Below are 14,818 nucleotides of genomic sequence, written 5' to 3' on the forward strand. Positions count from 1 at the left end.
GCAGTCATAGCCTTGGATACAGCTCCCTGTCCCCTGGTGACACTGTGGGGGGTTCCTGTCCTGGTATCTTTCACTTTGGGATTATTAGCGCAGATCTGCGGAGCAGACGAGGATCCTGAATACGGACAGGCAGCGACTTGTCGGCAGCAGGAAGTTCTGGAGGTTCTTGGCAGTGACCGGAGCGCGGGGTCTCAGGTTTCTGCTTTGAGGTGTTTGTATTGTGTCTCGCTGTCTGTCCTGTGTATCTGACATTGTGACGCTGACATCGTCTGTGGCGCTGTATGACGTGTGCACTGTCTGTAGCTTATGGCTCATGTAGACGCCCAAGCGATGATCTGCGGCGACTGTTGTCCTGAACACATCGGCCAACAGTGGTGGGACAGGACGATCGCTAACATGATGACTGCGGTAAATCGCGGTAAATCTACAGTGCGGTTTACCTGCAGATTTACCAAAAACAGTGCGGAAAAATCCGCACACCAATCCGCAACATGTGCACATCCTCCTTACCTGGCAATGTGCTGCCGAGACCAGTGGTTTTTATGCTGAACATTTTGCTGGTTCGTCGGTGATTGGCGATCAGTTTTACTAGATCAATAATTTAGAATCAGATAATTGTTCATGCTGGTGATCGATCCCTGATTGTCATCCGAGCAATACTCCAGCGTTCAGTAGATGATTGTGATGAGTGGACAATAGTCATAATATTTACTGTAGAAGAATAAACAGTGCAACAATGTAGTGAGGAACGTCCGCAATGTATCATCTATAGCAGACATTACTGGTGTCATGTATGGGACGGTGTAGAGAAGAGAGATCCGTGTCTAGCAGAGCCGGACTGTCATTTGTGACGGTTCCATTATTTGTAGACATTATCAAATTTGATCCTTTGTTGTCCTTTGTTGATTATCAAATATGATGTAAAATATATTGACCAGGAGATCTAGATGTAGTTTGATTGTTTGGTCATCGAGATTGTTAGTCCTCTAGCGTTACCCAGGGTGCACCCCTCAGATCTTATACTGGTGACAAGAACGATTTCTATACTGGAAATGACAATGTTATTGCATACATAGAAAATCTCGATATCCGACTCTGATTTCTGTTCCTTTGTTCTTTTCAATCGCTGTTTATCATTTATTTATTCTTATATGATGTTTAAATATATGTTCATACGATTTAATAAGCAGAGCCGGACCTAGGGGTTTGGTTGTGGGGGGCGGCGCGAAACCTGTAAGTGGGCCCTAACCAGGTAACCCTGATTAAACTATGGTGGCGCCCCCGAAATGTGGGTATAGCGGAACCTCAGCAGATGACCGCACTGTCTACCATATGGTGACATATAATGGTAGATACCGGTCCTGATGAACATGTAAGAGGCCACAGCACAATTACAGATAATGACTTACCGCCGAGGTTCCTTCTTATGGAGTCAATCACTTTTCCCTTCTTTTCCATCTGTCCCAGACCGAGATGACGACGTCTCCGGCCAGGACTCGTCTGCAGAGATTACAGCACAGACACCTCAGATTTCTCACATTTCCTGCACCGTCCCCCTCTATCCGCAACCTGCACAAAGTCCTCATCCTCCTCATACTCCAATACTGAGCCGCTGCTGCCGTATGTGTCCCTATTACTGCACCTGATACCCCAATACTGAGCCTCTGCTGCCGTATGTGTCCCTATTACTGCACCTGATACCCCAATACTGAGCCACTGCTGCCGTATGTGTCCCTATTACTGCACCTGATACCCCAATACTGAGCCGCTGCTGCCGTATGTGTCCTTATTACTGCACCTGATACCCCAATACTGAGCCGCTGCTGCCGTATGTGTCCCTATTACTGCACCTGATACCCCAATACTGAGCCTCTGCTGCCGTATGTGTCCCTATTACTGCACCTGATACCCCAATACTGAGCCACTGCTGCCGTATGTGTCCCTATTACTGCACCTGATACCCCAATACTGAGCCGCTGCTGCCGTGTGTAACCCTATTACTGCACCTGATACCCCAATACTTAGCCACTGCTGCCGTATGTGTCCCTATTACTGCACCTGATACCCCAATACTGAGCCGCTGCTGCCGTGTGTAACCCTATTACTGCACCTGATACCCCAATACTGAGCCGCTGCTGCCGTATGTGTCCCTATTACTGCACCTGATACCCCAATACTGAGCCGCTGCTGCCGTATGTGTCCCTATTACTGCCCCTGATACCCCAATACTGAGCCACTGCTGCCGTACAGTATGTGTCCCTATTACTGCCCCTGATACCCCAATACTGAGCCTCTGCTGCCGTATGTGTCCCTATTACTGCCCCTGATACCCCAATACTGAGCCACTGCTGCCGTATGTGTCCCTATTACTGCACCTGATACCCCAATACTGAGCCGCTGCTGCCGTGTGTAACCCTATTACTGCACCTGATACCCCAATACTAAGCCACTGCTGCCGTATGTGTCCTTATTACTGCCCCTGATACCCCAATACTGAGCCGCTGCTGCCGTATGTGTCCCTATTACTGCACCTGATACCCCAATACTGAGCCACTGCTGCCGTATGTGACCCTATTACTGCACCTGATACCCCAATACTGAGCCACTGCTGCCGTATGTGTCCCTATTACTGCCCCTGATACCCCAATACTGAGCCACTGCTGCCGTATGTGTCCTTATTACTGCCCCTGATACCCCAATACTGAGCCGCTGCTGCCGTATGTGACCCTATTACTGCCCCCGATACCCCAATACTGAGCCGCTGCTGCCGTATGTGTCCCTATTACTGCACCTGATACCCCAATACTGAGCCACTGCTGCCGTATGTGACCCTATTACTGCACCTGATACCCCAATACTGAGCCGCTGCTGCCGTATGTGTCCCTATTACTACACCTGATACCCCAATACTGAGCCACTGCTGCCGTATGTGTGCCTATTACTGCACCTGATACCCCAATACTGAGCCACTGCTGCCGTATGTGACCCTATTACTGCCCCTGATAACCCAATACTGAGCCGCTACTGCCGTATGTGTCCCTATTACTGCACCTGATACCCCGATACTGAGCCGCTGCTGCCGTATGTGTCCCTATTACTGCCCCTGATACCCCGATACTGAGCCGCTGCTGCCATATGTGTCCCTATTACTGCCCCTGATACCCCAATACTGAGCTGCTGCTGCCGTATGTGTCCCTATTACTGCACCTGATACCCCAATACTGAGCCGCTGCTGCCATATGTGTCCTTATTACTGCACCTGATACCCCAATACTGAGCCGCTGCTGCCGTATGTGTCCCTATTACTGCACCTGATACCCCAATACTGAGCCGCTGCTGCCGTATGTGTCCCTATTACTGCCCCTGATACCCCAATACTGAGCCGCTGCTGCCGTATGTGTCCCTGTTACTGCCCATGATACCCCAATACTGAGCCGCTGCTGCCGTATGTGTCCCTATTACTGCCCCTGATACCCCAATACTGAGCCGCTGCTGTCGTATGTGTCCTTATTACTACACCTGATACCCCAATACTGAGCCTCTGCTGCCGTATGTGTCCCTATTACTGCACCTGATACCCCAATACTGAGCTTCTGCTGCCGTATGTGACCCTATTACTGCACCTGATACCTCAATACTGAGCCGCTGCTGCCATATGTGTCCCTATTACTGCCCCTGATACCCCAATACTGAGCCGCTGCTGCCGTATGTGTCCCTATTACTGCACCTGATACCCCAATACTGAGCCGCTGCTGCCGTATGTGTCCCTATTACTGCCCATGATACCCCAATACTGAGCCGCTGCTGCCGTATGTGTCCTTATTACTACACCTGATACCCCAATACTGAGCTTCTGCTGCCGTATGTGACCCTATTACTGCACCTGATACCCCAATACTGAGCCTCTGCTGCCGTATGTGTCACTATTACTGCACCTGATTCCCCAATACTGAGCCGCTGCTGCCATATGTGTCCCTATTACTGCACCTGATACCCCAATACTGAGCCACTGCTGCCGTATGTGTCCCTATTACTGCACCTGATACCCCAATACTGAGCCGCTGCTGCTGTATGTCCCTATTACTGCACCTGATACCCCAATACTGAGCCGCTGCTGCCGTATGTGTCCCTATTACTGCCCCTGATACCCCAATACTGAGCCGCTGCTGCCGTATGTGACCCTATTACTGCACCTGATACCCCAATACTGAGCCTCTGCTGCCGTATGTGTCCCTATTACTGCCCCTGATACCCCAATACTGAGCCGCTGCTGCCGTATGTGACCCTATTACTGACCATGATACCCCAATACTGAGCCGCTGCTGCCGTATGTGTCCATATTACTGCACCTGATACCCCAATACTGAGCCGCTGCTGCCGTATGTGTCCCTATTACTGCACCTGATACCCCAATACTGAGCCGCTGCTGCCGTATGTGACCCTATTACTGCACCTGATACCCCAATACTGAGCCGCTGCTTCCATATGTGTCCCTATTACTGCCCTCCTGTATAGTACTGTGTGCCCGCTAATATTCCTCCCACTGGAGCCCTAGATTCCCCTTTCATTGCACTCATAAAGTATGTCAACAGAAGTGCCCCACAAACACGTAAGTTACCCCTATAGTGACTTCCTATACAGTACCCTCTACACACAGTATGATGACCCTACTGTACCCCACCCCTCAGCTGCCCCAGAAAAGTATGGTGACCCCAGCACAGTATGATTCCCCAACAGTGATCTTCACACAGCTCTCCATGCAGTATAATGAGCCTACATACAATATAATGGCCCCACACCTCTCCACACAGTATAATGGCCCCCACAGTATGATGGACTCCACACAAACCTTCACACTGTATAATTGCTTGCATAAAGACTCCTACATAGCCCTCCAAATATTATAAAAGCCCCCACATAGTCCTCCATACAGTATAATGCACCCCATAGTCCATACAGTATAATGCACCACATAGTCCATACAGTATAATGCACCACATAGTCCATACAGTATAATGCACAATATAGTCCATACAGTATAATGCACCTTATAGTCCATACAGTATAATGCCCCTTGTAGTCCGTACAGTATAATGCACCACATAGTCCATACAGTATAATGCACCACATAGTCCATACAGTATAATGCACAATATAGTCCATACAGTATAATGCACCTTGTAGTCCATACAGTATAATGCACCCCATAGTCCATACAGTATAATGCACAATATAGTCCTCAGGTGCTCCGGTCATCGCAGCTTCTCACATCCAACTTAGAGGACGCCATGCAGTGATGCCATTGCACTGAGACGTCAGATGCTGAGGAAAAATTATGGGGGAGGAAGCGTCAGCTGACACCCCCCATCATTGCTTTCAACTGGCTTACAGGCCCCATAGTGGACGCGCAGCAGTGCAGGGAGATCTTGTCTTACTCCTTTGCCCCAGAGTTTAACTGTATCGGCGGGCTGCGCAAGCGGATACAGTAAAAAGTAACTTAGCTGCAGGTGGGCCCCTCAGAGTGCTGGACCCGGGGTGGCCGCACTCTCTGCCCCCCAGTAGCTACTGGTGTCTAGTAAAACCTCCAAATGACCACTGACCAATGCAAGTCCTACACTGACACTAAGGCTGTAAATCCGGTTGATGGTATTACATTGTATCTCCTCTGTTAGTCTATATGTGATGTGTGATACACTATATGGAGAAAAGTATGTGCCCCCCACATCCTCCTCCGGGGGCTTCTCTGTCCTCATCTACATCCATAGACATTAATATGGAGAAAGTATGTGCCCCCCACATCCTCCTCCGGGGGCTTCTGTGACCTCATCTACATCCATAGACATTAATATGGAGAAAGTATGTGCCCCCCACATCCACCTCCGGGGACTTCTGAACTCTGCAGTTATGGGGTCAGCAGAGTGGTGGTGACTTTTCTGCTCCTCAGCACTCGGCCCCCCGCTCAGTAATGTTACGGGGTCTCCACTTTGTGGCTGAGTTGCTGCGGTTCCTTCCACTTCTCAGTAATGTCACTCACAGGTGATGGGGAAGATTCAGGAGGAAGAAATGTCATGGACGGACGTGTTACCCCGATGGCTCCTATTACAGGACCGCGCTGGTATCAGGGAGCTGCGCACCACCGGCCGCTCTGTCACATGGTAGTAATGGCGGCATGGGGTGCCTGAGGTTATACACTGGGTGCGGGGGCCCTGAGGTTATACACTGGGTGCGGGGGGCCTGAGGTTATACACTGGGTGCGGGGGCCCTGAGGTTATACACTGGGTGCGGGGGGCCTGAGGTTATACACTGGGTGCGGGGGGCCAGAGGTTATACACTGGGTGCGGGGGGCCGGAGGTTATACACTGGGTGCGGGGGGGCCCTGAGGTTATACACTGGGTGCGGGGGGCCTGAGGTTATACACTGGGTGCGGGGGCCCTGAGGTTATACACTGGGGGTGGGGGGCCTGAGGTTATACACTGGGGGCGGGGGGCCTGAGGTTATACACTGGGGGCGGGGGGGCCTGAGGCTATACACTGGGTGCGGGGGGCCTGAGGTTATACACTGGGTGCCTGAGGTTATACACTGGATGCGGGGGGCCTGAGGTTATACACTGGGTGCAGGGGCCCTGAGGTTATACACTGGGTGCGGGGGCCTGAGGTTATACACTGGATGCGGGGGGCCTGAGGTTATACACTGGGTGCGGGGGCCCTGAGGTTATACACTGGATGCGGGGGCCCTGAGGTTATACACTGGATGCGGGGGGCCTGAGGTTATACACTGGATGCGGGGGGCCCGAGGTTATACACTGGGTGCGGGGGGCCTGAGGTTATACACTGGGTGCGGGGGGCCTGAGGTTATACACTGGATGCGGGGGGCCCGAGGTTATACACTGGATGCGGGGGGCCTGAGGTTATACACTGGATGCGGGGGGCCTGAGGTTATACACTGGATGCGGGGGGCCCGAGGTTATACACTGGATGCGGGGGGCCCGAGGTTATACACCGGGTGCAGGGGGGCCTGAGGTTATACACTGGGGGCGGGGGGCCTGAGGTTATACACTGGGGGCGGGGGGCCGGAGGTTATACACCAAGAGGGAGGGGGGAGCGAGCGGCCTTGTGTTATACATGGGAGGGGGGGCAGGCAATGGGATCCAGTGATTGATCCTGGGGTCTCGGCACTTTTCTCCATGCAGTGTACCTGGGACTGTATAGCTGTGCGCTGCTACTTTGTGTCTTCTCTCTATTCTTACTGTTTATTCTCATTATAAACTGCTCATTAGTCAAACAGATAAAGATAATTAGCTGATAAGAAAACATTGAACGATGTCTGAGCAAACAGCGAGCGATTCCTGCTGCTCCTGGGATCTGGACGTGCTATATGTGTTATACTCCATGTATAAGTGGATGTGCGCAGCGGGAGCCGACTGATCTATACGTTTATAGGACAAGATTCTGTACGATTCACATTCTCATCAGTCCAGTGGGCGGTCAGAGATATGTGTCAATCATACATTAGGACCGCCCCTTGGACTCCTAAGCCTAGAAAGAGCTGTGACTTCAGTGAATAAGTTACCAGTTTATTGACTCTTTTCTCACAATTCTATACATTAATCTGCTCCTTCCTCTCTTCTTGCTCTACTGATTTTCTTACACTGTGACAAAACCTCAGCTGTGACAAGTATTTGGCCAGAACAGGTTTTGCAATCTCACAGAAATGTTTTGAGATCTTGATACAAAGTATCAGAACTTCTCATTATATAGTAAATACTGGAATACAATGAGAAGCTCCATCCTCCCGTCACTTGTCGTACACGGGGGTCACATGACGCGGGGGTCTCTGCAGGGCGAGAATATGGAACCTCCAGGGTGTATGTTTGGGGATGTTTTTGTCTCTGGTTTCTCAGTTTCCTCTGATCCAGGGGGGCAGCCGACCCCTTAATGTCCAGGAGGTGACACCTAGTGAGAGCTGCGGCCTCCCCTCCCCCGTGGGCACTGGCGCTCCTGAGACATATGCAGTGGGTCCAGGAGCTTACACTCTGGGGTCCTTCCTCCCACACGCCCTGGGGTCAGGCTTGGATTAGGGGACAGGAGGGTGATGTGACCCACCATGGCCGCAGCCCCTCACATGTTCCTGTGTTCCCGGGTCAGTCTGCCATGGGTGCGGGTGCACAGTGCAGGTCGCCCTCCTCTGCGAGGGTCCTGTGTCATTGGTTGGGGTCCTCCATAACTTATAGCTAGCTATTGGGGGTCCACACACAGGACTGTCATAAACAGAATATCGCCGTACCCCCAGATAATACGCTCTGTCCCCAGGTGTCACAGGAGCCCCTCCTAACACTGCGACCCCTCTCATTCCAGGCTCCGTCTGTGGGACATGAGCGGCTGACATGGAGAACACCGGCCCGGTGATGGCAGCGCACAAGAAAGACCCCAAAGCCTCCATTCTGGATGGAAACAGATTCTCCGACATGGGCAAAAGGTCCGGGGTCCTCAACACGTCACCAGGAGGTACCGCACCGAGCAGAGTGTATCACACAGCATGGGATTAGATACACGGCTCAGCAGAGTGTATCACACAGGATGGGATTAGATACACGGCTCAGCAGTCAGTATCACACAGGATAGGATTAGATACATGGCTCAGCAGACGGTATCACACAGGAGAGGATTAGATACACGGCTCAGCAGTCAGTATCACACAGGATAGGATTAGATACATGGCTCAGCAGACGGTATCACACAGGGTAGGATTAGATACACGGGCTCAGCAGACAGTATCACACAGGATAGGATTAGATACACGGCTCAGCAGACAGTATCACACAGGAGAGGATTAGATACACAGCTCAGCAGACAGTATCACACAGGATAGGATTAGATACACGGCTCAGCAGACAGTATCACACAGGAGAGGATTAGATACTCAGCTCAGCAGACAGTATCATACAGGAGAGGATTAGATACACAGCTCAGCAGTCAGTATCACACAGGATGGGATTAGATACACGGCTCAGCAGTCAGTATCACACAGGAGAGGATTAGATACACAGCTCAGCAGACAGTATCACACAGGATAGGATTAGATACACGGCTCAGCAGTCAGTATCACACAGGATGGGATTAGATACACGGGCTCAGCACTATTACACAGGAGAGGATTAGATACACAGCTCTGCCGACAGTATCACACAGTAGAGAATTAGATACACAGCTCAGCAGAGTGTATCACACAGGATGGGATTAGATACACGGCTCAGCAGACAGTATCACACAGGATAGGATTATATTCACGGCTCTGCCGACAGTATCACACAGGAGAGGATTAGATACACGGCTCAGCAGTCAGTATCACACAGGATAGGATTAGATACACGGCTCATCAGACAGTATCACACAGGATAGGATTAGATACACGGCTCAGCAGACAGTATCACACAGGATAGGATTAGATACACGGCTCAGCAGTCAGTATCACACAGGATAGGATTAGATACACAGCTCAGCAGTCAGTATCACACAGGATGGGATTAGATACACGGGCTCAGCACTATTACACAGGAGAGGATTAGATACACAACTCTGCCGACAGTATCACACAGGAGAGGATTAGATACACGGCTCAGCAGACAGTATCACACAGGAGAGGATTAGATACACAGCTCAGCAGACAGTATCACACAGGAGAGGATTAGATACACAGCTCAGCAGTCAGTATCACACAGGAGAGGATTAGATACACGGCTCTGCAGACAGTATCACACAGGAGAGGATTAGATACACGGCTCAGCAGTCAGTATCACACAGGAGAGGATTAGATACACGGATCAGCAGAGTGTATCACACAGGATGGGATTAGATACACGGCTCAGCAGAGTGTATCACACAGAATAGGATTAGATACACGGCTCAGCAGACAGTATCACACAGGATAGGATTAGATACACGGCTCAGCAGACAGTATCACACAGGATAGGATTAGATACACAGCTCAGCAGACAGTATCACACAGGATAGGATTAGATACACGGCTCAGCAGACAGTATCACACAGGAGAGGATTAGATACATGGCTCAGCAGACAGTATCACACAGGAGAGGATTAGATACATGGCTCAGCAGACAGTATCACACAGGAGAGGATTAGATACACGGCTCAGCAGACAGTATCACACAGGAGAGGATTAGATACACTGCTCAGCAGACAGTATCACACAGGAGAGGATTAGATACACGTCTCAGCAGAGTATATCACACAGGATAGGATTAGATACACGGCTCAGCAGTCAGTATCACACAGGATACGATTAGATACACGGCTCAGCAGTCAGTATCACACAGGAGAGGATTAGATACACGGCTCAGCAGTCAGTATCACACAGGAGAGGATTAGATACACGGCTCAGCAGACAGTATCACACAGGAGAGGATTAGATACATGGCTCAGCAGACAGTATCACACAGGAGAGGATTAGATACATGGCTCAGCAGACAGTATCACACAGGATAGGATTAGATACACAGCTCAGCAGACAGTATCACACAGGAGATGATTAGATACATGGCTCAGCAGTCAGTATCATACAGGAGAGGATTAGATACACAGCTCAGCAGTCAGTATCACACAGGATAGGATTAGATACACAGCTCAGCAGACAGTATCACACAGGATAGGATTAGATACACGGCTCAGCAGTCAGTATCACACAGGATAGGATTAGATACACAGCTCAGCAGACAGTATCACACAGGAGAGGATTAGATACACGGCTCAGCAGTCAGTATCACACAGGAGAGGATTAGATACACGGCTCAGCAGTCAGTATCACACAGGATAGGATTAGATACACGGCTCAGCAGTCAGTATCACACAGGAAAGGATTAGATACACGGCTCAGCAGTCAGTATCACACAGGAGAGGATTAGATACACGGCTCAGCAGTCAGTATCACACAGGATAGGATTAGATACACGGCTCAGCAGTCAGTATCACACAGGAGAGGATTAGATACACGGCTCAGCAGTCAGTATCACACAGGAGAGGATTAGATACACGGCTCAGCAGTCAGTATCACACAGGAGAGGATTAGATACACGGCTCAGCAGTCAGTATCACTCATGATTTGTACACGTGAAGTCCGGCATACATGATGGGGGCAGAATTCTGGCAGTTGCCCCCATATTGTCCATAATATTGGACGGTTTCCAGTTTGTGGTAATTTATTATCTGTTCTCAATAGTCCAGATCTCCTGACTAGCGGATGATTCCGGATTATAGGAATGTTGCTGAGTCTTTGTTGTTGCCCCCACCCACCGGGGGTCTCTCACTTGTATCACAATTGACCATTTGTTGCTGGTGATTGATTCCCTGTGTGAAGGATTTTAGCATCTGACACATTTTCGGGGGCGCTTTGCATTTTATTAGGGGCTGCTGACTGGCAGGAGCCTCATGTCTGGGGAGGGGGAGACTGTGAATACAGCAGGGGTCGCTCCTGTGGCTTTAATTGCCCTTGTGGCAGATGCTGAGGTGCGATTCTACACAGGCCATTAGCACCAGTGCTGGATGCTCCGGACTACCTGATGGTTTCCAGTCTCCCCTCCCCCTGATCTCCCAGTTACATTACTGCAGACCCCAGGACCCTCCGATGGGAAAAGCTCCGGCAGATGAAATGGAGAAGGCCGGGGTCACACTCGCCCAATACCCGGCACTCGGGAGCGGAGCGTGCGGCGCATTCTGTTTCTAGGCCGTGCCGAATATTGGGGCCAGAGACTCGCAGGTGTGACATTTTTTGCACAAAGCGTTTATACAGACAAGATCTACATGATTTACTTGTCAAAAACCGTGTGGCTGAAAACTGCACCGAGATTAGCAATATGTAATGCCGGAGATTGGCCACATACAAAACATGCAAAAAGCTACTTTTTTTTTTTTTTCTTGCATTTTTGTTGTGAAATGGACGTAGTGTGAAGGTGCGCCTACACAAGGCTCGTATACCTACACAAGGCTCGTATACCTACACAAGGCTCGTATACCTACACAAGGCACGTATACCTACACAAGGCTCGTATACCTACACAAGGCTCGTATACCTACACAAGGCTCGTATACCTACACAAGGCTCGTATACCTACACAAGGCTCGTATACCTACACAAGGCACGTATACCTACACAAGGCTCGTATACCTACACAAGGCTCGTACACCTGCACAAGGCACGTACACCTACACAAGGCTCGTATACCTACACAAGGCACGTACACCTACACAAGGCTCGTATACCTGCACAAGGCTCGTATACCTACACAAGGCTCGTACACCGACCCCGGCTCCATTCCTGGGTTCTGCAGTATTGGTACATGTATGGTGGCGACACTCTGCGCCTCCTCCGACCTTACACCGCGACTCGCACAATATTCTCCCGTCATCAGAACTGTCACGTTGTGCATTAAATCTCCTGCCTCCCGCCTGGAGTCGCAGCTCTGGGAACCCCAGCGAGTAACAAGCCCGCTGCAGCCGCTCTAATCGCCTGTCGAATGGAGGATGAAAGCGGAGATGGTGCGTGAGGCGCCGGGCGACAACTTACAGCGACAGCGTTTGAAGACTGAGCGGAGAGATGATGAAAGAGACGTCTAATCAGCTCTAAAAAGCCCTTAAAGGACCCTAATAAATAAGTCACGGTGACCGGCAGGGAGACCGCCGTCCTGTGCGCAACATTGCTGCAATTATGTTACATGTTAACGATGAGATCAGGGGGAAAACTGAAAGAAATGTCAAATAATTCCGATGGAAGAATCAGGTCTCGGAATGCTCCGGTGCGGGGCTGAGTTCTGCTGGGACTTCTGGTTACACAACCCATAATCACTTATAATTAAAGGTTCTGTACATTTTTTTATATTTCTTTGTACTTAAAGATCTCTGCTTGGTGACAGTGAATGGAAATTCACTCCTTCCTGTGAGGATGAACACACATGGAACAAGTGAGTTCTGGTTTTGCCAGTGCGGATTTTGCAGTAATGCAGCAATTTCCATTCTTTTTACTTTTCTTTACAGACTTTACCCTCGTAATACACAGAATGAAGTTCGCAGAATTTCTGCAACAACAATTGTGATAACACCCGCAGGCAGCACAAGCAGATGTGCACACCTCCCAACCGTCCCGGATCCCGCGGGACTGTCCTGATTTTGACAGTCAGCCCCGGGATCCCGGGAGGGACATTAGTTGTCCCGCACTACGTGCCTAGGGCGGGGACAATGCAGGGGGCGGCACCTGAGTAACTTAGGTTTGTGGCTTTTTTTTTATTTTTCATAAAAGCTGGGTGGTTCACCTCCCCACCGACCCCGCCCCCCCGCGCGGCGCTGTGCTGCCTGCCACGCTGAGGGAGAGAGGCTGAGAGCCAGCAGCGATCAAGATGAGAGGTCAGCGACTCACTACCTCCTGTGTGTGCACGGAGCTCCGGCTTCTCCTGCTCTTATCTGGTATCCTGGCAGAGAAGGAGAGACGGGGGAGGTGCCGGGACAGTGCAGAGCTGTGAGCAGCCGGAGAAACTGAAGAGCTGCACATGGACAGATCAGCCGCCCCTGCAACACAGAGGAGTGTGTGTGTGATGTGTGTGATGCTGCATGTGTGTGTGTGTGTGAGATGCTGCATGTGTATGTGTCTGATGCTGTGTGTGTGTGTGTGTCTTTTGCTGCGTGTGTGTGTGTCATGTGTGTATGAGGTATCTGGTGTGTGTGTGATGGGTGCGTGTGTGTGTGTGATGGGTGCGTGTGTGTGTGTGATGGGTGCGTGTGTGTGTGTGATGGGTGCGTGTGTGTGTGTGATGGCTGCGTGTGTGTGTGTGTGTGTGATGGCTGCGTGTGTGTGTGTGTGTGATGGCTGCGTGTGTGATGCATTTGTGTCAAAGCTGCATGTGTTTGTGAGCTGCGTTTGTGATGCTGCGTGTGTATGTGTGATACTGCGTGTGTGTGTATGATGCTGCATGTGTGTGAGGTGTGTGTGAGCCGTGTGTGTGTGTGAGCGTGTCTGTGAGCTGCTTGCCTGTATGTCATTATACAGTATGGAGAACTCTGGCCATTATACAGCATGGAGCATCATGTGCAGTCATTATACAGTATGGAGCATCATGTGCAGTCATTATACAGTATGGAGCATCATGTGCAGTCATTATACAGTATGGAGCATCATGTGCAGCCAGTATACAGTATGCAGCATCATGTGCGGTCATTATACAGTATGCAGCATCATGTGCGGCCAATATACAGTATGGAGCATCATGTGCAGTCATTATACAGTATGGAGCATCATGTGCGGTCATTATACAGTATGGAGCATCATGTGCAGCCAGTATACAGTATGCAGCATCATGTGCTGTCATTATACAGTATGCAGCATCATGTGCGGTCATTATACAGTATGGAGCATCATGTGCGGCCAGTATACAGTATGGAGCATCATGTGCGGCCATTATACAGTATGGAGCATCATGTGTGGTCATTATACAGTATGGGGCATCATGTGTGGTCATTATACAGTATGGAGAATCATGTGTGGTCATTATACATTATGGAGCATCATATGCGGTCATTATACAGTATGCAGCCTCATGTGCGGTCATTATACAGTATGGAGCATCATGTGTGGTCATTATGCAGTATGGAGCATCATGTGCGGCCATTATACAGTATGCATGCGGTCATTATACAGTATGGAGCGTCATGTGTGGCCATTATACAGTATGGGGCATCATGTGTGGTCATTATACAGTATGGAGCATCATGTGTGGTCATTATACAGTATGGAGCATCATGTGCGGCCATTATACAGT

The 14,818-nt window shown here is 50.2% G+C and overlaps 1 protein-coding gene across 3 annotated transcripts in view; it reads left to right on the top strand.

Moving 5' to 3' along the window:
- Positions 1–14,818, top strand: part of GLI2 (GLI family zinc finger 2) — a 154,781-nt gene that overhangs the window by 48,168 nt on the left and 91,795 nt on the right. For 2 of the 3 annotated variants that reach the window (XR_013217880.1, XM_077273287.1), the window contains exon 2: positions 8,355–8,504. Coding sequence is in view for 2 of the 3 variants with exons in the window: in XM_077273287.1 (XP_077129402.1) it covers positions 8,384–8,504 (121 nt within the window). In the remaining variant the exon portion in view is untranslated. The remainder of the gene's footprint in view (positions 1–8,354; positions 8,505–14,818) is intronic. The other variant, XM_077273288.1, reaches the window with a different exon arrangement.

Source organism: Ranitomeya variabilis, chromosome 7, assembly GCF_051348905.1.
Source record: "Ranitomeya variabilis isolate aRanVar5 chromosome 7, aRanVar5.hap1, whole genome shotgun sequence".
In the NCBI taxonomy this organism is placed as follows: Eukaryota; Metazoa; Chordata; class Amphibia; order Anura; family Dendrobatidae; genus Ranitomeya; species Ranitomeya variabilis.